Source organism: Dermacentor silvarum, chromosome 6 (genome assembly GCF_013339745.2).
Source record: "Dermacentor silvarum isolate Dsil-2018 chromosome 6, BIME_Dsil_1.4, whole genome shotgun sequence".
Classification (NCBI taxonomy): domain Eukaryota; kingdom Metazoa; phylum Arthropoda; class Arachnida; order Ixodida; family Ixodidae; genus Dermacentor; species Dermacentor silvarum.
In genome coordinates, this window is record NC_051159.1 from 115,429,232 (window position 1) to 115,455,144 (window position 25,913).

General features: G+C 49.3%; 2 protein-coding genes across 2 annotated transcripts in view; both read left to right on the forward strand.

The window, feature by feature from the left end:
- LOC125946136 (isoamyl acetate-hydrolyzing esterase 1 homolog) overlaps positions 1-2,214 on the forward strand; it is a 2,672-nt gene extending 458 nt beyond the window's left edge. The window contains exon 2 of the mRNA XM_049668633.1: positions 1,351-2,214. Within this exon, the coding sequence (XP_049524590.1) occupies positions 1,351-1,554 (204 nt within the window). The 3' untranslated portion in view covers positions 1,555-2,214. The remainder of the gene's footprint in view (positions 1-1,350) is intronic.
- Positions 2,215-13,595: 11,381 nt separating this feature from the next.
- LOC125946137 (putative serine protease 42) lies at positions 13,596-24,817 on the forward strand. The gene is made up of 4 exons (XM_049668634.1): positions 13,596-13,752; positions 19,185-19,227; positions 19,336-19,409; positions 24,701-24,817. Exons 1-4 carry the CDS (start codon positions 13,642-13,644, stop codon positions 24,806-24,808), a joined length of 336 nt encoding a protein of 111 aa, XP_049524591.1. The 5' UTR covers positions 13,596-13,641; the 3' UTR covers positions 24,809-24,817.
- Positions 24,818-25,913: the final 1,096 nt, after the last annotated feature.

Sequence of the window (25,913 nt, forward strand, 5' to 3'; positions counted from 1 at the left end):
CCTGTGACAGATAGCAAAATTATAATCCTTGAACTGGATTACTCGAAGAGGCGGACATTACTTACACTATACTCGCGGACAACTTTTTGTGGCAATGAAAGGAAAGCTACGGGCGCGTGGCTGCTGCACATGCGTTACCGCGCCAAGTAGTCCGGCAGCGTTTGACCGTGCTTTTGGTTGCTTGGAACAGACGCTGAATCGACGCAGCTTCCACGTGCGATGGTTTCGCGTTTGCTCGGACGCGGAAGGGAAAAGCCGCAAAATAAGCAAACTTTTACACTCAGTTGTGTGTTCTGTCTTATTTACCTGTTGCTAATACGGTGTTTCGGTTTTCTCTTCCCCAGCCTAAACAAACCTGTATTTAAGCGAGGGACTCTTTTCACAAGCGCTCTCACTTGTGCGCGCTTTGCCTCCGTAGCTTTCCCTTCATTGCCACAGAAAGTTGTCCGCGAGTATAGAAATCAAAATGCGTAATCGACTAATTAACAAAATCGCACTAAACAAGTTTTTACTAATTACTTTACGGCACATGTTGCAATTTACAAATTGTTACCGGTGAACTTGTAAGGCATACCGACTAGGAACGAATCCTAAGGATGGCACCGGTTTCGATATACAGTTAAAAAAAAGAAAAAAAAAACGTACGGTTGTTCCGCTTACTTTTTTTTTTTTACGAAAACGTCATTTTTTGCATTCTATCACGAAAATAAGTGGAACGCGAATGTATGCGCATTTCATCGCCTGCTTTTGGAATGAATATCTAGAAGCAGGTGTCATCCTGAGAATTCGTTCCAAGTGGATACGGTTTGCGAACTCACTGGCTACAATGCGCAAATTGCAATATGTACCGCAAATAAAATAATTTAAAAGTTAATTAGCAAATTTTTGATAATTAGTTGATCATGCATTTCGATTTCTGGCATAAGTAATGTCCGCCTCTTCCGAGTAACCCAGCTCAAAGACTCCAATTGTACTTTGTGCCACAGGCGATCTTAAAAAAAAAAAAAAAATCTGTGGTATATAACACACACACACACACACACGCGCGCACGCAGCCGGTATGTGCATATTTGTTTGAAGACGCGCTCTCTGATTCAATTGCAACTTGTTCGATAGTGTAAGCTACGTCCTACCAAGTATTACGAGTTACAAAGTTTCAAAATTTTATCCGACACATCTTCAGGCCGCCCTTTCCTACATACAAACACCAACGGTTCTGCGGGATGGCCCTGTGTATGCATTGCAAAAGAATTTTTATTAAACCACAATCAACAGTTCCGTTTACCGCGTCAGTCGTCGACTCTATGCTTATGTCTCTACGTTTCATCATCCTACGCATGGCTTCGTCAGCACTGGAGCCGGCTGCTGTCCGACGGCATCAACCTGTCGCCGGCCGGGTCGCACAAGCTCACCGCTGTCCTCCTGCCCGTTCTCAGGGAATTGGTGGGCGGAGCACCCCGGCTGTTCCCGGAGTTCTGCGACCTCGATCCCGACAAACCGGAGGACGCTATCTCGGCTTGGGCGTCCGAAACCTGCAGCGTCGCCCGCCTGTAGAGCCCACAAACTGGCGCTCCTAAGATTACTGGCATTCTTATTATCGTTAATTTATTATTATTTATAAATGATATTTATAAATAAGTGTTTTGTTTGTATTTACTGAACACTGAAATCCACGTTATAACTGAGTTGCTCTACATCACGGGGGCGTATTTCTAATTTATTGCGAAGGTATTACGGCGCTTATTAATTTATTTACAGTGCATCCAGCAGCGCTGAAGCATTATAGCAGGGGAGTGGGTACAACAATAAAGAGACGAGCAGTAACATAAAATCACAAGGAGGGAGGACAAGGGGGCAATGTATCAAGACCAGTAAAACAGACACGTAAGCAATAGGTGTGTAGAATAATACATTCAGTCCACTGTAACTGGTTTGAAAGAGCAGTAGCACAAGAACAGAAGAGGTGCGCGCCTATATAAGCATTTAGCAGTGCGTAATCACAGGCAAGCTGCGCGCCTCGTCAAAACGCCCACGAGGGTCCCACAAACATGCGCGTAAAAAAAAAAATAAAAAAAAAACGTTTCGTTTTATCTCTTGGCTGCATCAAACTGCATGCAACTGCGTTAAAACTATCTTATAGATTTCGTTTTCTTGACAATATTTGCAGGGACGCAGTTGTCGATGACAAATTTGTGCTGGCACAGCACATATACCTATACCTGTGGCGCTCATGTACAGTTGTCCAAAAAAAAATGTTTACGGAACACGGGATTGGCGTAAACAATATGGATTCTGGCTGCCGCAGTCTGGGCATCATTAACTCGAATTCAAACTTTAAATATTTTGTAGTTTTAGCGACAAGCACGGTGATCCATTATAATTTAGAAGTTTCATGCCTTGAACAGTGAAGGAAGTCACATTTGTCCTGGAACCCGTGTCCCGTACATTTTTGTGGCCGACTGCACTCTTTCAAACGCTGCCCCTCACAAACGACTTTATGGGAATAGTCCACTGGCTTCTCAGGGTGGATCTGGCAAATAAATGATGAGATGATAGCTGCTTAGAATTATCGCATCTACCCAGTCCAGTCACTGCTGAGTAATATAGTAAAACCGCACCGTGGCAGATGTGCCGAACATGCGAATACTTACGCGTATTGTTACGAACAATACTTGGCTCATTTTCGATCATGCATCTGTGCTCGACAAGTTTGTCATATAGGCTCCGACGGGCCTGTTTGTTTGCAGGCTACCTGAAGTTTTGTATAACACAGAAAAAGTCAACGACGTACAGGAATTCGTTATTAAACCTTCGTATATCGATGCTCGCTGCGTTGTGCGATTTTTTTTTCTGAACGTTGGTAAAATGCCCTGCTTTCTTCGCACGTTTCTTCGATACTAAACTGCAGCGGATGTTCAAGCACATCTAGCTGCGATTGCGGAGGGGTTCCTAAAAACAAAAGCCTGTGAAACCTCGCCGATTCCTCTGTAGAGGGACAAACGACGTAGCTTAGGGAATCCTTGTAGTTGGAAAATCCTGATAGGAAGTGAAGCGGTTATGCTGTTTACACTTTTTACATAAAGCACCTTCGCCGGTTATGTGCTTTATCGTATAAGCTTTTAAACTTTGGGCGCTAGTTTTGTATTGAAAGATTCCGTTGTATTTCAAGCTTGTGCGTTTGTTTGCATTCCTAGAAACAAAAAAAAAAGTCACAGTTTCGCCCTAAGGGCGAAGCAATGAATGCGATAGCAACACAGCAATGTCATACGAAGTAAGGTGAGCGGCTTTGGTAGCAATATGAATTGTAGTAAACATGAGCTGATTAAGTAAGCAGGTGTGCTGCGGCGTAAGTAGACCGATATGAAGAGAGACTCGATGACCACGAGAAGGCGCGTGTGAAACGGTGGTGTTGATGAGAAGCGCTTCCCGTGTGCAGCGCGTGCGAAGGGACGCACCTGTAGCGCTGCACTGCCGATCCGGGCAGCATTACATGTGTAGCGTGCGTTGGAAAATGTGGCCCGACTATTACTAAGTGAATGAACAAGCGTGGTGTGAGCGCGCACAAACAAACATGAATAGATCACACTGAATGACTGCAGACAACGACTGTCAAAACGCTGGCAGCAAGCCCATACGCTGCAGCGGGCGAAGGTACGTGCGGTCTATCGCTTCAACAGAAACTGAGCGGCGAATGCACAGTGCATAAAGGTCAGAGCCGTGTGGAGATAAGAGACGGTGCGGGCGAGCGACGAGCGCGGTTGTTGGCAGAGTAGAAGTGCCCCCCTCCCCCGGTCCCCCCGGCGCTGGCTTCCCGCTTCCTTGCTTGCGCGTGGGAGAGATAAGAGACGGTGCGGGCGAGCGACGAGCGCGGTTGTTGGCAGAGTAGAGGTGCCCCCCCCCCCCCCCCGCTCCCTCCGGCGCTGGCGTCCCGCTTCCTTGCTTGCGCGTGGGAGATTGAGTGCGTTCGCTCTCCGTGATAGTGCGCGTCCCCGCACGCTTCCGCTCAGCCATACGGCGCGCGGCGAAGATTTTATTTATACAGAACCTCACGGCGACGGCGACGGCAACGCCGACGGCAGAAATCCGGTTGAAGTGTCCATATAATTGCAATAAAAAAGCCACAACGTGGGAGTGGCCCACGGCTTCATCAATTTCCTAAATAGGGGGCATCGGAACCTCTCAGGACCATCAATAAAGTTTATTGCTTGTCTGTCTATGAGAAGGATGAGCACCTCAGAATAATCGGACAGGGGAAAAGGGCCCTGACTCATTTTGTTTGCATATCTCAAATAACGCTATATGATGACGACGCTCGAAACGCTCAGTAGAAGTGACACGGGCTCGTCCATTATGTTCTTCGTTTTGCATTTTTTTGTAGCGTTAGCTACACTGGCCTAGCCAAGCCCGTTTCGCGCGGCACATCAAGAGCCGTGCTGCGCATGCGCAAGGATCAGTGATGTCACACGGCTTGCGCACCGGAGCCACCGGAGCCGGCACCTCTCGCGCACTCCGCCGCCGCCGCGCGCGACTCACCGCCGCCGGTCTGCGCATTCCAGAGGAGTGACGTCGTAGCCGGGGTAGACGCACTGGCGCCGGCGCGCGCTCGCTGCGCAGTCGCCGTCTGACACTGCGCTGGAGCCGCTGCGCTTCTGACTGGCGTTTGCCAGTGTGGTATAGCCATGGAGAAGGAAAGCGCAAATGCTGCTCAACAGCGCAGAAGAACGGAGAAGCTTGACTCATCGGATCCCGAAGTAGTTGCCTGGCAATCAGCGGTTGAGCGTAGGAGGAATGAATACATGTGCCACATAATACGTATACCGCGTGTGTGTCATTGGAGCAGCAGTAAGCATGACAATCAAGCTAATCCTTGACAATCTAGACAACCAGGAAAGCTAAGAATAATCAGCTGAACCTTTGCTAACGCTACGTATATCCTGGCATAGCCGAGCTAAGCCACTGCAACTTTTTTTCGCTCTGTTTCAACAACTATTAGGTCAGTACACGGGTGCAGCCTTTTGGGCTAGTCTGTTTGATACAGGTATTGTATAATCATAAAATTTATAGATGACGTGTCACCTTGTCAGCGTCATCTAAGCGCTGTGGTCCTCAAAACCAGTTTATACAAACTCGCCCAACAATCCTTTCATCTACAGGCAGTTTGTGCGCTTATTGACCCTTTTCGCGGAGCAGTTTGTTTTAGAGAAACGAGATGGCGCTCACGGTGGCGCGCCATATCTCTCCTCAGCGACCGCGCACGAGTACGAAACCATTACCGCTTCTACCTTGCTTCTGTGCGATCAGCTGTCGGAAATGAAACTGAGTTTTCGCTAACACACTGTGCTCAAATCATGCTAGGTTGAATCATGTGGATTGAAGACGTGTGTACTAGTTGGCTGCAAAAATAGTGACTGGCATGTTAAGGAATAGAATGAATCTGTGTGGCCAAGTTCGCGGACCGCTGCTGCAACTGTCGGAACCTGTTACCGGCGCTTCGTGATGTACCGGTTTCCTCGATGATACAGAAATTTGCTCATCCGCCAGCCTTGTATCGCTAACCTTCAAAGAAAGGGCTTCATCCCCAGAACGTCGGCAAGAGTGAGTACGTACCACTCGATCGTTAAACAATGACAAAGGGAGTAGCGCCGTAAGTTTCGCGCACGTTATCTATACACATCTGTCCCAAATGGCAGGAAAACTTACACCCACTCTATCGCCGACGTATCAAGAATAAGTGAATGGGCGCACACTTGAATATATGCGCACTGTATACACGCACAATAAATGACGGACTACACCTATGGCGCACGAATGGTCGAAGCTGAATGTTTCGTGATGGTCCACAAGAGTAAGCGAGTTACTAGCTGTAATATATATTTGCTACAAGGTATTACAATGTACAAAACAGCTACGTTTCAAGCCTTGTGCGCAGCAAGAACAAATCTATCGGAACTGAGCACATGCGCGAGCGATTAGGCAGAAAATAATCAGATAGTGGCCGCAGCGAGGAACTTCACTGAGTCAGAAACTAACAAGCCACTGCTTCAAAATATTTGCCGAATAAATAACAAAGAGCAAAACACACTAATCCTGACTGAATTCATAATCGGAAAGCTTGGATAGCTTGGAATACATATTTAGCCCCGCTTTTAGAACAAGCACCATATAAGCTGCTTGCGCCGTTTGGACATGGCTTAATCAGCTCCGAAAGCGCTTTTGCATGTTCTCTGAAGCTCTGATCAAAGCTTCGTGTCGTTCACCCAGTCACCGTCTATACGATATCTCCCAAAACAGATGTTTTCTAAGCCGCGCCGGCGTCATACACTTGCATTGTAAACAAAGAGGCAACGGAGGCAGTTGAGGCAAGCAATGGACGTGTCACCACGTGATCGAACATGGCAGCGCCCACGGGATCGCCGCGAAAAGGGTCAATAGACAAGCACGTATATATATATATATATATATATATATATATAATGTCACCTGTAGTAGTGGGAATAGGGCAAGCGCAGAGGCGCAAGAAGAACGAAGTGCGCGTGCTAACCGCCCCGCTCGATGGTTAGCTCTCGCCGCCATTTTCTCCAGAGCCCAGCTGCTCATAAATAAACGTCGTTAGCCCCCTTTGAAGGCGCGTGGCACATAAGGCAGGATACGATCCCATGTTTTGTGCTGGACGTCGATGTACATAGAGATCATGTCTGTGATGGTCCTGTTTAGTCGCTCCGTAAGGCCGTTGGACTGCGGATGGTAAGCGGTCGTCTTTCGATGCCTGGTGTTGCTTAGTTGAAAAATTTCGTCCATGAGCTGTGCCGTGAACGCCGTTCCTCTGTCTGTGATAACAATGGATGGGGCACCATGGCGCAAGACAATGTGACACATGAAGAACTGCGCTACCTCAGAAGCCGTGGCTCGTGGGAGCGCCTCTGTCTCAGCATACCGGGTTAAATAGTCAGTGGCGACAATCACCCACTTGTTGCCGTCGGTTGATAGAGGAAACGGCCCAAGAATGTCCAAGCCGACTTGGTTGAATGGCTTATGAGGTGGTTCGATGGGTTGCAATAACCCGGCGGGCTTCAGGGGTGGTGACTTTCGCCGCTGACATTCACGACAGCCTTTAACATACTGTTTTACGCTTGCCGACAGCCCGGGCCAGTAATACATCTCGCGCACTCTAGCAAGCGTTCGTGAGGAGCCGAGGTGGCCAGATGTAGGCTCGTCGTGGCAAGCGAAAAGAATATCGTCCCGCAAGTCCTTGGGAACTACTAGGAGGTAGGCTCGGTCATTCGGGCGGGCGTTCTTCTTGTACAGCACATGGTCGCGTAGACAGAAGGACGTCAAGACGCGACGTAGATGGCGTGGTATGGTTGTTTGACGGCCCTCTAAGTGGTCGATGAGAGGTCGAATTTCAGCGTCGTCACGCTGCCATCTGACCAAGTCCGACGTAGTGAGGGCGCCCAGGAAGCCGTCGTCGTCCTCTGACTGTCGACTGACAGATTCGGCGGGAGCACGCGACAACGTGTCGGCGTCTTCGTGCTTGCGGCCAGACTTATAAACTATAGTGACGTCAAATTCCTGTAGCCGCAAGCTCCACCGTGCCAGTCGTCCTGAAGGATCGCGTATGTTCGCCAACCAACATAGAGCATGGTGGTCTGTCACCACTTTGAAGGGGCGGCCGTAGAGATAAGGGCGAAACTTCGTGATCGCCCAGACGACCGCGAGACACTCTTTTTCTGTAGTACAGTAGTTCGCCTCGGCACGGGACAGCGAGCGGCTAGCATAAGCAATTACTCTTTCAATGCCGTCTTGACGTTGGACGAGTACTGCGCCAAGGCCGATGTTACTGGCGTCAGTATGCACCTCGGTGTCAGCCTCTTCGTCGAAATGTGCCAGGACGGGTGCTGACTGCATGCGTTGTCGTAGGTCAGCGAAGGCCGTCTGTTGCTCATGCGTCCAGGTAAATGGCGTGTCATCCCTGGTAAGGCGAGTCAGGGGTTCCGCAATCTTCGAGAAGTTGTCAATGAAGCGGCGATAATACGCACACAAGCCCAGGAAGCGTCGGACGGCCTTCTTGTCGGCAGGAGGAGGAAAAGCTGCCACAGCGGCAAGTTTTTCGGGATCGGGTCGAACTCCTTTGGCGCTGACGACGTGTCCAAGAAACTTGAGCTCTTCATAACCGAAGTGGCACTTTTCAGGTTTAAGCGTGAGATCAGCCGATCGGAGCGCTTCTAGCACATGCCGCAGGCGATGAAGATGTTGCTCAAATGTTTCAGAAAAGACAACTACGTCGTCAAGATACACAAGGCAAGTCTGCCACTTCAATCCAGCGAGGACAGTATCCATCATTCGCTGGAAAGTAGCTGGGGCTGAACACAAACCGAAAGGGAGCACTCGAAATTCGTAAAGGCCGTCGGGAGTCACAAAGGCAGTTTTCTCGCGGTCTCGTTCGTCTACCTCGATCTGCCAGTATCCACTTTTCAAGTCGAGTGACGAAAAGTACTGGGCACGCCGCAGTCGATCTAACGAGTCGTCGATACGTGGCAGTGGGTACACGTCCTTTTTAGTTACGTTGTTGAGCTTCCGGTAGTCGACGCAAAAGCGTAGCGTTCCGTCTTTCTTTTTACAAGAACGACCGGAGACGACCATGAGCTGTTGGAAGGTTCGATCACGCCGTCTTCAAGCATCTCTTGTACTTGCGTACGAATCGCTTCGCGTTCCTTTGCCGACACGCGGTAGGGCTGCTGGCGTATCGGGCGTGCGTCGTCGCATGTGATGATCCTGTGCCTTGTAACTGAAGTCTGGCGCACCTTAGACGAGCTTGCGAAGCATGCCCTGAATTCGAGCAAGAGCGCGTGCAGTGCTGCCTGTTTGTCTTGAGACAACTCTGAATTAATGTCGACGTTGCCCAGTGCCTTGTCAGCCATCCTCACTGGTTCAGGGACAAAACATTCAGCAACGTGTTCTATTTCTTCGGCAAACGCTATGGAAGTACCGCGGAAAAGGTGTCGATGCTCGTTACTAAAGTTGGTGACTAGCAACTTAGATCGGCCATCACGAAGCTGTAGCACACTTCTGGCCGCACAAACACCTTGCGTCAGTAGATACGCTAAGTTACTTTCTGCGACCACTCCACCTTCGCGCAATCCACCGCACATCACTTCGACTAGAACACTGGCTCGTGGAGGAAGCGTAACACTTTCGGCGGAAACACGTAGCGCGTCGTCACGTCGTTTGTCGGCGTTTGTGTCGATTGCTTGGTCGGCTGAGAACGTGACTACACCTCCCCGTAAGTCAATAACAGCGCCGTATTCCTGCAGGAAGTCAACTCCGAGAATGACGTCGCGGGAGCATTCTCGTAAGACAAGGCAACTCGCCACGAATGTCGATCCTCGAATCCGAACTCTTGCCGTGCAGGTTCCCAGTGGAGTAACGACGTGACCACCAGCCGTACGAATCTGCGAACCATGCCAAGGTGTAATTACTTTCTTCAGCAACGTCGCCATCTTCCCGCTTAATATAGAATAGTCCGCTCCGGTATCCACTAAAGCGCTAACCGCATAACCGTCAATCACCACAGGTATGTCGAGCGAAAGCCGGTCATTCCGTTCAGCTGCAGTTAATGTCGGTCCGGTACCCTTCGTTACTCGCGTCGATCGGAGGTCTTCAGCGCGTCGACTGCCAGCGGCCTCGCCCCCAAAGGTCGCTGGAGTTAGTTTTCCCGGCGGGGACTTGGCGACCGTCTGCTCGAATACCGCTGAGGCGATGGTGAAAATCGCCTTGGCGACGGCGAGCGCGACTGCCGCCCGGTAGGCGGTGGCATGCGTTGCTGAGCGAGATAATCTTCAATGTCCCGAGGTCGTTGGCCCAGTCGGGGTGGTGGCGAGTAGGCGGAAAAGCCCCGCAACCCAAGGCGTCGGTATGGGCACTGGCGGTACAAATGATCTGCCTCACCACAGTGGAAGCACAGAGGACGGCGATCCGGAGTGCGCCAAACATCTGACTTCCGAGGGGACATGCGTCGATCGTCGGCGTAATGTACTGGTTGCTCCTGCGGAAGCACAATCGGAGGAGCGGCATGGTGAAACGGTGGAGGCGTGCGTCGTTCCTCGATGTAAGACACCGGTGGAGCTGGTGGAAGTGCAACCGGATGAGCGGCCTGGACAAACAGCGGCGGGGACGAAGCAGGCTGTCTCAACACTTCTGCGTAGGTCGCACGGTGGTGTACAGAAGGTACAGGCGCGGTGTTAGCAAAAGGAAAGTTGGACCGGAGTGCTTGGTTGACTTCATCTTTTACAACACTCGCAATGGAGCTCACCGTGGCTTGTGGCGTGCCATAAACCTTCATTAGTTCTTCGCGCACAACGGTGCGGATGAGTTCGCGAAGGTTGTCATTATTGTTTCCAATGGCCGTCAAAATGTCAGTACTCGCGTTCACTTGCCGATCATAAAAGTTCGAGCGATGCTGAAGCATCTTTTCCATACTTACAGCCTCGGCTAAAAATTCGGCGACAGTCTTGGGAGGATTGCGCACCAGACCAGCGAAGAGTTGCTCCTTCACCCCTCGCATCAGGTGACGCAGCTTCTTGTCCTCGGTCATTCCAGGGTCTGCTCGTCTGAAGAGGCGCGTCATATCTTCGACGAACGCAGTAACGCTTTCGTTGGGAAGCTGGACTCGGGCCTGGATTGCTCGTTCGGCTCGTTCGCGGCGATCGGGACTGGCGTAGGTGTCTAGTAGCTGACGACGGAAGTCGCGCCACGACGTCAGTTGCTCCTCACGGTTTTGAAACCATGTACGCGCGCCGTCCTCCAGGCAAAAGTAGACATTCCTACGTTTAGTCGCGTCATCCCATTCGTTGCATTCGGCCACGCGCTCGAAGTCGGCCATCCAGTCTTCGACGTCTTCGAAGACGTCGCCATGGAACGACTTCGGCACCAGTGGATTTTGAAGCGTATACCGATTCGTCACTGAACGTTCCATACCGGTTGGGGTAGTCTGAAGCACTGCGGTGTCTTCAGTATCTTCAGGAGGCAGTCCCCGGATCCTGCGGCTGGTCCGATGGACGGGAGTATCAACTAACACAGGGCTGGTGCTTCCGCTCCCAGGAGGAGTCTGCGGCATGAGTGAGAAGTACCCCGCACCTCCACCACTTTGCCACGCGCCTTCAAAGGGGGCTAACGACGTTTATTTATGAGCAGCTGGGCTCTGGAGAAAATGGCGGCGAGAGCTAACCATCGAGCGGGGCGGTTAGCACGCGCACTTCGTTCTTCTTGCGCCTCTGCGCTTGCCCTATTCCCACTACTACAGGTGACATTATATATATATATATATATATATATATATATATATATATACTTGTGTATATCACAGCAGCCCTCCTTGCTAACACCGGTTAAGTATCGCTTCATTTGTCAATGGATTCTCAATCATTCAAATCTTTACGACCTTCGTTTACCACTTAATTGCATTAAATTGGCAGCGGTGACTCAGTGGCTGTGACGTTCTTCATGCTTAACAAGAGGTCGTGGGTCCGATTCCTCATCGCGGCGATTGCATTCGGATGTGGACGTAAAGCACAATGGCTCGCGTGCTGAGCTTTCGTTCACGTTGAGGAGCCACAGGTGCTCAAAAAATGTCGCAGTTTCGCCCGAAAGGCGAAGCATCGATTGCGATAGCAAATTATATTAGAGAGCTATTCGGAGTAGGGACAGTAGTTTTATCGGCTGCATAAACTTGGACACATTGGCTTACTAACTGAATTAACAATCGTGGTGTCAGCGCGCACAAGCAAACATGAAAAGATCACACTGAATGACCGCAGCCAACGACTGTCAAAACGCTAGCAGCAAGCGCAGGTTCGTGCGGTCTATCGCTGCAACGGAAACTGAGTGGCGAATGCACAGCGCATACAAAGGTCAGAGCCGTGTGGCGATAAGAGACGGTGCGGGCGACGGGCACCACCGGGCAAACTGCGAAGGAGAAGTTGTTGGCAGAGGAGAAGCTGCCCCCCACCCTCCCCCCTCTTCCCGCTTTGTTGCTTTCGCGTGGGAGATTGAGTGGCAAGATACGCCTTTGGTGCCGGAGCACAGCGCCGCCCCGCCTCCCTCCCTCCCTCCCATAACCCCACGCGATGGTCGCGTTTGCTTTCCGCCGAACGTTCGCTCTCCGTAATAGCGCGAGGGGGAGTTGCCCTCCGTGATAGCGCGCGTCCCCCGCGCGCTTTCGCTCGCGCATACGGCGCGCGGCGACGATTTTATCGCCCTTGGAATCTATACGGAACCTCACGGCGACGGCGACGCCGACGGCAGAAATCCGGTTGAAGTGTCCATATAATTGCTATCGCAATAAAATTAGGAGACCCGCGCTACGGCGTGCCTCAAAGCCAAGGTGTCAAGCGTGGCACGTAAAATTGAATAAATTATGCATCTCTTCCTCTCACAGTGTGGTCACTTGACCACGCAACAATATAGGCAACAACAACTCACATTAAAGCCACGTGCCATTTTCTATCAAGAAACTCCACTGTACTTTAGAGGACAGTGCAATAAAATGTCGGCTCACTTATATAGGTCACTATTACTTGGTATTATAACAAGCGACACGCTCATATGTGGCAAGGACAAGTCCTTTAGTGACCAGTCAAATGATAACAATTTTCCTAGATGTAAGCCTTTGTCAAATGTCAGTGGCTTTCGTGGTCGATCGAACGTGTATTCGTCCGCCTATACCTACGTGACTAATGCTACACTACAGAGAAATCTCCTTTCCGCGGGGGCGGCGATACGCAGGTCACGTTCAGCAATAAACCTGCTGATTATGCACGTGACTTGCTTCCATCGATTCACGTGTGTCTCAAAATTCCGCTCTATCATCCGGTCTGTCTCCCACACTATTCCTGCGGCTAGGACCGATTTTGTGTATGCGTAGACAGCTGGGTTCCACACGGCCCGGGAAGTTCCCATAACATTTAAAGCAGACGAGGGAAAAAAAAAGGAAGCTTGTAATGGGCGGGATCCGGAATAAACTTTGGCTACTTTGCCCGCACAAAAATACCGTGTTGGTAGTCGAGCTCGCGTGCCGCAATCAGAGACAAGCGTTGAATGAACGCCGTCAACGTCTTGGTAAAGGTTTATCTCCTGCAGTTAACTGGATTTCTCGATTCGCTCTATTATATGCAGACATATGCTCAGCCTTTTCAAGTCAAGCATGAAGTTCTTCAAAGGGACTGCTTGTTTCTCCGCAGCAAAAGAAACAAGCCACGTGCCAAGGTTAATTAATAAGCACGTTCCTGCCCCGCTACAAGAACTGTTTAATACCTCCTTTTACTCGAATCAAAGGTGTTTCATCAAACAAGCCAACACATGTTTGCGTCGGGACGTGCAAATTTTATGTTTGCAGCACAAGGGGCGCAGCCTATTTTCTAAGCAGACGGTCTCAGTTTTGCTGCACGAAACAGCTGCTTTCTTAAATAAAAAATTAAAAAAAATGACAATCATGTCTCGTTTGGTGCCGCACGTACTCGTTCAAGCGCTCCCGATGGATTTTTCGCATGGAGCCTCTGAGCTAGCATATGAAGGACTGACCCGCACACTGGTACCCGAGCCTGCATCGCACATGTGACGTGCAGCAATCATCCTCGCACTCGTAGGATGCGAAACAAGGCCGCACAATTGGCTGACCAAGTCCCCCTGCGCAAACAATCGGGGCGATGCGGCGCCTTTCGAGTCATTTTGTTCGTTTCAGTATGTACCGTCAGTTCGGTGAGTCATTGGAGATGCACTTCTATCTAAACCTCTTTTCCACGCTCTGCAACTACAGTTTCTTAGTTTGCCCACAGTGGAAGCACCTAGCTGTTAGAATATTCAAGTTAATGCGTTGGTACTTTCTATTGTCAAAATTAACCCGGAGCCCTCCACTACGGCGTGCCTCATAATCAGAACTGGTTTTGGCACGTCAAACCACAGAAAGAAAAAAAGTTTTTCTCTTTACTTCTATCTTTTTAGATCGTCTAGACAGCGCCACTGGTTCTTTGCGGTTAATGGCACGCTAGAGCAGTCATGGCTTTCTCTTTCTTTTTCGTTCGTGTACTTTCTTGGAGCGCAAGCAGAATGATAGGGACACGGAAAGGCACATTGGACAGACATACAGCGCTAACTTTCAACAGCAGATTTATTTCCAGTTCTCGCAGGCGTACTTATACTCCTCAAAACGTCTTAAGACACGTGTGCAATGCTCGGCATGTATGAACAAAGCAGGAAAAACCACACGCAGACACCCTTGTGGCCACACTGATTATTTAGAGGGGTGTCCGTTCAACGCCAACAGAGCTAATCGAGCTCTTTTATTAATAAAGAAATTGATGGCTTACTGGTGCATGCGTCCCCAAATGTGGCTATCTTCGTAGCTTCCATAGTCATTCCGAACTTGATTTTACTCATGACAACAGTTTCTTTCATGTGTCTGAGACGTCACCTGAGACGTCACTTGAATTTTGGTGTCATACGCCGGACGGTCGTCGGATTTTTCGGCCCATGAGCCATGTAAGGCTTTCGCCCTAATAAGAGAAAACTTTATCACGAAGGAATCGCTCATCTAGAACCGCTCATTATTCACATTACTGACAACACCCTTAAAGAGAATGGATGGCAGTCTTCACCCTGTCTATGCAAACTCACTTCGTCCCACTTTCAAGGGTGACCCGAGCGATGACCCGATGGGGCGAAGTGTGAAAACGCTCGTGTAATTAAATTTAGCTGTGTCGTTAAAGATCGTCAGCTGGTCAAAATTAATGCGGAGTCGCTATCTATGGTGGGCCGCATACTTATATCGTGGTTTTGGCACGTATAAAACCAAAGAATTCAATTGAGCCGTTATTTTTCTGGATTGTGAATGGCTGCCCGTATGTATGATGCCCAACCAGCGCTGAAACTTGGCGTGTCGACAGCGGCGCTGTAACACGCAGCGTACCGGACGGCAAAAACAGTTTTCAGTAGCACATGCTGTGATTTTCGCGTCAGCAACTTCACCGCTCATCTAGTGGCACTTGTGTCCAGGTCACATCCAGCTCCTGACCTGACTGGGAATTAACCCTCGTGCTAGAGCGTATTTGTGCATGCGCTCCTCAACGCGCTTGAGTATATGGCTAGAGCTTGGCTGGACGCGCAAATCTAAAGCAGACGCTGAAACAGGCGCGTATGTATTAGCATCCAAAATGCTTTACCGTTCACGTGGCTTCCCTATCGGAGGGTATCATCATATTTCAGTTGCAAACTCAAACTACCGCAGCGTCTCCTGTGCGCTGGTTCCCCATAGGTGCCTTGCGCTGTAGATTTCCGCAACTGACAGCAGCGCCAGAACACAGAGCCTATCGCACATCCGCTCTTGGGACAGCTCCCAATCACTTACTTGTCAAGAGGCAGGAGTGTCCGAAGCCTGAATTGTCGAAGCGCACATGCTTCGAATGACTAGTGCATGCGATTGAGATCAGAAGAGTGAACTGCATTCAGGAAGTTTCCATGAAACCCGACAGAAGCGTTTCGAGTCGGCTTGTCGAACTGGAATATGCCTGTCGAGTTCATGTCAACTCTAGCTAGTCGAGCTGAACAATCGTCGGGTCGGGCTGAGTCAGTCCGGCTGCATGGGGTAGGTTGACCCAGCCCGATCCGTAATGTAACAATGTATGTAAACGGAGCCATTTCTGAACTCGAGATTGGCAAAGCTCGGTGCCTGCCACTTAGACGAGCGACGAAGCATGGGCCACTGTCACATGGAATGTCCTGTCATTTCTCTTCGCACACTCCAGCGGCCGGTGTCAACGATGCTGGTGCGATAAATGAGAGCATCGTATCGCCTTTTGGCTGGTGCGATCGATGTTTCGGTGCCTATATGGTCGTGCCTATATGGGCACTGAAACATCTATCTTGTCGGTGCTTGGTGAATGAAAATATTTATAAATGCTAATGATGGGTTCACATGACAAGACGGTTTTCTTTCAAAACCTCGACTAGAAAAGTTGACACGCACTCCTCAAAAAATCACGCAGATCCCCGCACTGTGAGAGTCGGTGCAAGCGAAGTTTTTTTTTTTTTTTTTTTCGCCGCCAAGACACAACAGAACCTGCCCATTGCGGTCATCAACTACGGTGGCTTCGGTTTATTCGGGAGCGATATTCTCGCGCTATCACTATGCTATCACTTTAGGTGACACTATCATTTTGCGAGATATTGCCTGACGTGGCCCCAGACGCATCACAGTTGAGGGCTGATAGCTGTCCTGGCACTTTGCCAAGATAACGCCCTTGCCACAGCGCCAGAAACACTGCCAGCCGTATACACGCCGACGCGTCCAGTACCTTGTCACATGAAACCTCGCCAAAATGACCATAACTCTGATAGCGACAGTATGGTGGCGGAACTTTCTGTGGCAATGAAGGAAAGGCTACGGGGGCAGCGTTTGACGCTGCCCCCGCGTCTGGGCGACCGTTTCGCGTTCGCCCAGACGCGGAAGGTAAAGGTCGCAAAGTCAACTTAAACACTTAGTGGCGTATTTTATGCTACTTGGGTGTTGTAAATAAGGTGTTTAACTCACGCTGACGAAAATGCGGAACTTTTTCCAGAATCGCCCTCGCTTGTGCCGCTTTGGCCCTGTAGCCTTCCCTTCATTGCCACAGAAAGTTAATCGCGAGTATAGAGTAGCGCCAACTTGGCGAGACAGACGACGACCGCTACAACGACGACACGACAAATCACGGAGGGGTGAGCTAAGATAGCTTCGCTCTAATACGGGAGTAATTAAGACAGACCGTGGACTGTCTTTATAGACAATTTGTTGACCGCTTTGTCTTCGTGTAGACCTATAGGTCTACTTATAAAAAGTACTTATAAGTACTTTTTTGGCTGTGTAAATTCCATGAGCTGTTTTAGAAAGAAAGTCGTTTTCGAGTATATTACCTTTCGTATTTTGCGATTTGTAGACTTCTCAACCTTTGTTTTCAGAAAGCATGTATAGATGGACGACAAAAAGTATAGGATCACGAGCGGAGCCTGTTTATGACAATCTATATTTTATAGAGTTCAGAGAAAAACTCCTGTAGAACTTGTAGAGACTGTCCTGCACATTTTTGCGCGGTATCCTGACTAATATAGAGTTCTGACCAGCTACTTAGCCCAGAAAAACAACAATATGAGACCAGATAAACAAATGGAGAAAATAGATGACGGTGGGAAAGCGAAATGACGTCCTGAATGCTCACTTAGAGCGAGAAGTCTTGATGTTGCGAGCACTGTCCCCTGTCGGGCAGAAACCTTGTAATAGCCTTGACAATTAGCCGACCACCTCGAATACTAGCCAAGGTCCCAAGCTAAACCTTTTCGGACAAAGGTCGATTGTCTAAGCTCGACAAATACTGTGACAGCTATTGTCGTTTTTAAGCGAAGTTTTATAGGCTCACTTAATTGTGGCGGGGTTGGTGTACGCGTACGCGGTATCATCATCAGCATTGGCTCGAGCGTCGTCGTCGTCTTCCACAGCTGGCTCTTCTCATTCCTCTTCTGTCGTCGTAATGGGGATGCCGCGTTTATGGGGGTATATATGAGCCATTGCTTAAGGGGGGTATGAGCCATTCATTGTCTTACGTGACGGACAGATTTAATTTTGGAGCAATTTAATTTCGAAGAATCGCAAGAGGCAATGGGGCGGGCGAATGCTGCTTTATTAACCACGCCGCCGTGCGAACTCGAGACATCGAACGCAAGCGACAACAGCGACGAGCAGAGAATCGTACAACGCAACGGGAGGAAAAGTTGCACGAAAGGGAAGGAAAAATAGAAGGTTACGATTACGCTACTCTCAAATGCGAAATTCGAGCGCGGCTCTACACGTGTTTTCATTTCGCGGTATACACAAATTGCTATAGCTCAAGGCATTGGAGACAGCATGTGGTTCTTTGTACTTCTTAATTAACAATCGCGGTGGTGTGAATTTATAGCCGCAAATAACCTAAAAACCAATTTTGGGCCACCAATAACAGCAGGCTCTGACTGTAAGGCAGTGCCGTAATTTCACCATTTCATCATGACATCAATATTTGGGAAATACTGTCGGGAGAGCTATGTCAATCTATGTTCTACTTTGTTAACGTAATGAATGTGCTGGCACTTGGATTTACGAGGCTTTTTTTTTTGTTTTACAGCGTAGCTGTATATCGCTAGCCAATTCATCCGTCTGTCGCCTTTACGCAAAAACTGTCATCATCAGCAATGGCTTGAGCGTCGGCTTCTTGCACAGTTGGGTCGTTGGGGCCCCTCGGCGCAACCGCGCTCGTCCCACTGCTCCCGCGTTCGTCGTCGTCGTCTTCTGTATTGAGGCAATGCACCGATCATCGCACGGACTGGCAGAGCCGCGACGCGAGGCGCTATATGTAGACCGGCCAAACAGCTGCCGCTTCCCGCCAACTGCAGCTTATGCAACCGTAATCTTTACATGGAAACGCTTGCGGCGAAGGTTGTGCGCGAAGGCGAGCTTTCTAGTTCTTTTTCCCCCCGCACGGCGGGCGCCGCCGCTGCCGCGGATGCGTTGACGTGAGCGCCATCTGGTAGTGCTTCAAGGTGGCTTGCTCCGCTTTTCTCCTCACTCTCTCTCCGCTATCGCCGTCTTTCATCCCCCGCTGCGTTCTGCGTTCGCTCTTCGATCATTCACTGTGTTCGTTTGCTTGGTAACGCCGAGAGACACCGAGGCACGACTACGGTCAACGCAGGAACGGGTGCCTAAAAGCTGCGCTCTAAAAGGATGTCGGTGGATGGCTATAGCAACGAGACACACAAACATGGAAGAATTCGTGCCAGACAAGCCCCCTCTCCCTCTACTCTCCCCTTACATAGATAAAGAGAGACCTTCTGCTTTGCTACCTTAAAGTTAATCTGAGCCTTCGTCATTATCGGTGCTCGAAAATCCTCTCGCACGAGTGGTCTTTGGTCGCATGGAAGAGTATCCGCTGCAAAACAAATGCAACATCCTCGCTGCGTAACCCGCTGGTTCCACAAAGCAGATCGTTCGCTCGCCACTGTGAATGTTTTCGGCATATGATATTGCGTGAGCCGTACGAACTCCCTGCTGCGAGAGATAACGCACTAGTTATCGCCGTTACTGTTCCGCGCTTACGGCGAAACTGCCACTTCATTTTGTATTCTTGCAGGCCAATGTGAGTACGGGAAATGGCGCTCTGTGGACAAAAATGCGTAAGTGATATATCTTCCTCATTTTTTTCTTTCCTCGTTCTAAATCGCTGCTTATACTGACGCTGCTTTTCCTCTGTTTCTCTCTCTCCCTCTTCCAAACTCCTTTAGCATGCGGGCAGACCCAGTTCCTACCCCGCATCATAAACGGTCTGCGCGCTCCAGAACACCGATACCCATGGGTCGTAAGTGCCAATTGTATATCCGAGAAACAAATGCTGACAGTTGAATACAGGAAGTATAATTTGACAGTTGTCCGAATCGGTACTGCTCCGTCTTCGAAACAGCGCGACAGGATGGGACGTAGAGGGACGTCAAAACCATGCGCTTACGCTGGAATCTATGCTAAGTTATGTACAAATGCCCGATCGCCGACTGCACTCACCGCTATTGTTATGCTTTGAATGTCACTTGTCTTGAATAGTTAAATTCGTGACTCAGTTTTTGCTACTGCAGTCTGGTCCTTCACCGTAACTATAACGTGACAATATCATTAATAGGTTTGGCGCAATCTTGACGGCTAGTTTGCTATGCTGTTGTCCTTTCGCATATGTGGTTACCGCCGTCAAGTTGAAATCCGTCCTTTCTATTTTGCTCTCTTTAATGAAATGTATCAGTGGATAGTCAGTGCGGTCTCACGTTGCCTTTCCTGACGTTCCGCTGCGCTGTTTCGAAGATTGATGGCACATCCGACTGGCCGTTTCCGAGTACTCTTGCTTAGCTTCACAGGTAACTTAAAAATGTAACAAAGCTTTATCGAACTATAGACGTGCCTTTATAGTGTTCACAAAGCCAGAAAAATGCTACCATAGTCATCCGTGTGCGTAATACAGCATTGTTGACGTTGTACACGACCATATCGAAGCGCTCTGGCAACGCTCTGAAACGACCAGTGGAATAATCCGTAAGAAGGAAGCTTTTTACAGCGTAAGCTGGTTATAGGCCCATTCCAATAGCCGTTTCGGTTCACGATGGTGCCGCCGCCGGTGGTGTACGACGCCCTAAGCGCTATCGTCGGAAATGCGAAAGAAAGTACCCGATTTCCGCCTGGATCTAACCCGCGCCCGCTGCGTGGGAGCCAAATACTCTACCACTGAGCCATGCAAGCGCTTGCTATCGGGCAGCGGAAAAATGCCCTAAAACGCACCCGAGCGCACAGAGGCAGACGACCCGCGCCACCGCCAGTATGGTGGCGCCATCTAGGTAAGGCCCCTGCAAACGCAGCGTGCACAGGCGCAGACGACGAGATGCGACTCAGACGAGGCGCGCAATCAACGCGATCCCAAGTTGCCGAGCCTCCGCCAGTATGGTGGCGCCATCTAGTTAAGGTGCCTGCAAACGCAGCGTGCTCGACATGTAGGTTGCAGTTGTAAGGCTTGATCGGGCTGACCAGACTGCTGCGCAGAGAGCATTACAAGCCGCAGCTCGCCGTCGACGCTGGGCGGACAGTTCTGATCGTTCTCGTCAAAACGAGGCGAACAGACTGCCGCGAAGACCCTGTGTGCGTGGTGTCCAAATTGGAGCTACTCTTGAGCCGCTCCACCAGCTTACGCTGTGACTGTGCTGTGTGCCGCGCACACCTGTGACTTTTTTTCCCTTTAAGCTCTGCTCAGATGTTTTTATTGAATGACATGCGAAACAAAGGAAGGGTCCTCTTAGGTGAACAGCTTAACTACTTAAAAAAATAAAGAAAGAAAAACCCTTTACACTTATTAAGAGAAAAAAGATGTCGCAGTTTCACCTGAAAGGCGAAGCATCAATTGCGATAGCAAATTTGTAGAGAGCTATACGGAGTAATGATATTAGCTTTATCAGCTGTATAAACTTGGACATGCAGCAGCACCGGCAACACGCAGAACTGTTGTCGACGCCGTCGGCGTTTTGCCCGCGTTCGCTCAATATGCGTGCGGCGTTGGTGACTGTTGCCGGAGCCTCTGATATAAATAGGCACTTGGTGCCGCAGCTAAACGTCTCCTCCCTTCCCTCCCCCTCCCCCCCTCCCCCACGGCCTCTCGCGCGTCGGAAGAAGGCGCGTTTGCTCTACATAAAATGTCACAGTTTCGCCCTAAGGGCGAAGCAATGAATGCGATAGCAACAGAGCAATGTCATACGAAGTAAGGTGAGCGGCTCTGGTAGCAACAACACGCAGAACTGTTGTCGACGCCATCGGCGTTTTGCCCGCGTTAGCTCAAAATGCGTGCGGCGTTGGTGACTGTTGCTGGAGCCTCTGATATAAATAGGCACTTGGTGCCGCAGCTAAACGTCGGCTCCCTTCCCTCCCCCTCCCCCACGGACTCTCGCGCGTCTGAAGAAGGCGCGTTTGCTCTACATATATGGTCATTGTAAAGGAGAAAAGAGACGCCTACTTCTGCAGCCCTTAAGCGAGCACGGCGCAGAACGCGCGTTTGTTCTCCGCCGTGCGTTCCCTCCCTGTGAAAGCGCACGTCCCTCGCGCCCTTTCACTCGCACATACAGCGTTCGGCGGCGCGCGGCGACGATTTCATCTCCAAATGACGTCATACGGAACCTCACGGCGACGGCGACGGCGACGCCGACGGCAGAAATCTGCTTTTGAGTGTCCATATAATTGCTATCGCAATAATATGGAGATTGTAAAGGAGGAAAGAGACGCCTACTTCTGCAGCCCTTAAGGGAGCACGGCGCAGAACGCGCGTTTGTTCTCCGCCGTGCGTTCACTCCCCGTGAAAGCGCGCGCCCCTCGCGCCCTTTCACTCGCACATACAGCGTTCGGCGCGCGGCGACGATTTCATCTCCATTGACGTCATACGGAACCTCACGGCGACGGCGACGGCGACGCCGACGGCAGAAATCTGCTTTTGCGTGTCCATATAATTGCTATCGCAATAAAAACTGAGTTCCAGTGACTCCTGGGACCAAGATTTCCATACATATATTCAAATAATTCTAAAAATGGACCTAAATAGCCGAAACTTTAGACTTTGAAGTTGCAAGTTACAGATTTTAAAGCAAGTAGGGAATTGCAACTAGAAAATATATCAATATATGACTATCAAAAATATAACAGTACTCTGTAAGTTACACCACATATAATGATTAAAGGCCAACTGCAACACAACTTCACTTTGGTTAAACTTGTTATGACTAGCATACAGGGTGTCCCAATTATCACGCACCAAGATTTTAATATATGCAAGTGCGACGTAGTGCCTCGCAGTGCCAAAGTGCCTCGATGTGGCCAGTCGCGTGGCAATTTTTCGACGCTTGTCTGCTAAACATATTGTGTTCGAATCCTGCCGTCGGAGAGCTTTATTAATGTTTATATAATTATTTATAACACCGTACATTGTTGTAAATTTTCAGTTTGGTAATTCACAAAGCCGTTTGAAGCCAAAAGGGCGAAGTTTAAATAAGTTCACGCACTAACCATCAATCCCATGTTGGCTGAATCGCCCTCCTTGCAGCTCCCGTAGTTCCTTCTAAGTTATTATTGATGCGAAAGCGTTGAATGGCTAATTGAGCGAAAAAGCCGGCGTCCCGCGTCTGCAGTAGCGAAACGGCACATAAAATTCTATTGGCTGCGACGCCACGTCACCTTCGCTCTCGGAAGCCTGCGTTATCCGCGCGTTCCTTGCCCGCGCAAGCTCTCGCCCGCGTTCTAAATGCGCCTCGTTAAGGATAAATCAAAACGGGTCAAGCGTCTCAACGCTCTCGCTTGCCCGCGAGGAGTTCATAACTCGAAGGACCGCTCAGTGGTGTTCAATTGGTCATTAATGCTTTCGCATTCGCAACTCTTAAGAAGCGCTTTGGTGTCGTCGGATTTCTGTATGAAACTCTATGCTTGAAACTTTTCCGCACCGTTCCTGGATGGCGCCATCCCGTTAAGCGAGTTCGGCGTTACAGACCAGATACGTACGAAACAGTGCCTGGAACTCGGCAAGAAAGCTTCGCTTTGAAAAAAAAAAAAAAAAAAGAAAAGCCGGCAGATCCCACGCCCTGTGGAAATCGATGTTATGCGAAACAGTGTGCGGGGAGCCTACTAAGTTAACAAAACGACCATGAGAGCACCAAGACGTAGGCGGCTCTGTCATGAGATGACACGCATGTCATGACATTCATGTCATGAGTCCTCAGGAGTCCCTTTAGCTACACTTAAGAGAGCTTAAGGCGAAAGCCTTAGTCATACAAATGACTATGACTTCGACCATCAACCTTTTCCTTCACTTAGTACCACATCCGAACCCATTCGATTGGTTTTTGAGTGTTAATATTTTTTCGCTGAGTCATTGTCATTTTTGCTAAGTCATGGTCCTGACTTCTACCATCATCCTTTAGTGTTTCCTTTACTTAGTACCCCCGTCAGAACCCATTTCAGTGGTTTTTGAGTGTTATTCTTTTTTTCGCTGAGTCACTGTCATTTTTCCAGAGTTATGCTCATGACTATGACTAGTAGCATCCTTTAGGGTTTCCTTCACTTAGTACCCACGTCCGAATCCATTTCAGTGGTTTTTGAGTGTTAATCTTTTCCGCTTGGTCATTGTCATGACTTACATGACACGCATGTCATGACATATCATTTATGCTCGTCATATACTCTTGTCATAGTATGCCAATTTTGGTACATACCAAGTTAACGAAACGACCATGAGAGCACAAAGACGTAGGCGGCTAGATAGATAGATAGATAGATAGATAGATAGATAGATAGATAGATAGATAGATAGATAGATAGATAGATAGATAGATAGATAGATAGATAGATAGATAGATAGATAGATAGATAGATAGATAGATAGATAGATACTGCCAAGTAGCAAATGTTCGCCAAGAAATGCATCGCATTTAAAAAAAAAGTGCAGTTGTGCATACTTTTATTAGAACATCGTACATTCAAATGATGAACACAGCGCTTCGTCCTTTAACGCTTTTGTTTGTCTTCATCCATTATGCTATTATCTGTAGGTAGAGGAACGCCGAGTACAGAAGATGCGTGCATTTCTCGCTTGTTTACCGCACATACAAACTTGTTTTAAGCGCACAGATTCATGCCATTTGTGCTTGCTCGGTGGTTCGAGTGCTGTGTGCGAGGTTGTGGGTGCGTCTGTCGGTCATGGCGGACGCATTATAATGACAGCAGAGCGGAAATCGCCCTCGCATGTATGTGCACGGTAGGAAACCCCGTGTGATCAAAGCTAATCCGTATAGCCCTCCTCCGCGGTGGCGTCTCAAAACAGTCTTTCAGTGCAGAATTAGGACGCAGCAACCCGTCAATTAATCGATTGACAAGTTTGTTGCTGCACTTAGCGTTTGATTACTGCTTTCAGCGTTGTCTTACCCGGCTTCAGTTTCATGCCGTACTTCCGCATCTGCGAAGAAATGTATAAGAGTGAAGCTAAGTTCAGTGCCGTACTGCGTCATCTTGCATTTAAACCTCTTTGTGTGCTCTTTAGGCCTTATGTTCTTAAGCGCTTAAATGTGTTATCATAATTTTTTTCAGGTACTGGTTCAAGCTAGGGACGAAGTGAAGAAGCTTACGGGCATCTGCGGTGGCAATATCATCACCAACAAGCACGTCCTCACAGCCGGACACTGCTTGTTTCTGTGAGTGCCAACGTAGGAAAGGAGAGAGAGGGGGGGTGGGACGCGGGAGCGATTGACAGAGCCGCCGGCAAGAAATGCTTCGCATTTAAAAACAATGCCGTCTGCCTCTCCTGGCCTTTCCGGTATCCCCAGCGGTCGTCACGATGTCGGCAGGGTGAATCTGGTGATGTCAGCGGCGATAACGATGCCCATTGGTCGAACAGGAACCTACGAATTCCGGTTTGTCTGCTAGCAGGTACAGTGCCTAGAATATACTATGTTCTAGGCACTGTATTGCAGGTACGCGCGCTCCCTGCTCTTCGTCGTCGTGTTGCTCGCTTGTGCGCCCTTGCGAATCGGTAATTACAGCCCGCAATGCAAGTGCCAAATCGCTCGCGTTCCAACACAGTCGTGCTTAGCGGTCTGATTAGCTGCGCGAACAGAGTGCGACAGTGTTGGCCTTTCCAGACGTGCGCGCAACACAGGGTCTATAGCGGCACGCTTCAAATAACACGGGCCGGCACCGCAGCAACAGCGGGTAGCCGAGAAGCGCCGAGTCCACGTCCACGTTACCGGCACGCCCGTACAAAAATGACAGTTGATTTTCTATTGACGTATTGTTGGGGTATTGTTGAATCAACGGACTCTCAACAAAGTCTCTAAAGTCTTTGAGTTCGCTCAACAGTTGCACAATGATATTACCATTGAGAGCTTCTCAATAAACAATTTATTGAGTAATTTGTGTTGATTTTCGTAGTTGTTTTTCTGTTGTGTAGCAGTTGAGTTTAGCATATACTAATTAGGACTTGCATATGAAGGCGACAATTCAAAACTTTATTAAGAAGCATTCTTTGCCTAATTCTTGTCACTTTGCGGTAGGTACGTAGGTTCTAGTTTGGGCTCGCTTTCGTAAAAAGAAAACAGTGTGTGACCGACTTTGGCACCGAACGTTGACCTTCGAGCGCAGCAGCCCGGTGCTCTAAACTTTAGGCCACGAGCGCACGCGTACGTCTCTCGTTCCGAAACCAGTCAGCGCTTTGAATGCTCGGCGCGCGCGCCCCATGTAACTTCCTCGTCTTCTTGCGACAGCTCGCGCTTTGAGGACATAGTACTATGTCCTGACAAGACCC

Excerpts from the sequence above, each read along its gene's own strand:
- LOC125946137 (XM_049668634.1), top strand. The coding sequence starts at position 13,642 with ATGCGAAACAAGGCCGCACAATTGGCTGACCAAGTCCCCCTGCGCAAA. Across the intron at positions 13,753-19,184 it reads CAGTATGTACCGTCAGTTCG|GCCAATGTGAGTACGGGAAA; the intron begins GTGAGTCATTGG and ends GTATTCTTGCAG. Across the intron at positions 19,228-19,335 it reads CGCTCTGTGGACAAAAATGC|CATGCGGGCAGACCCAGTTC; the intron begins GTAAGTGATATA and ends AAACTCCTTTAG.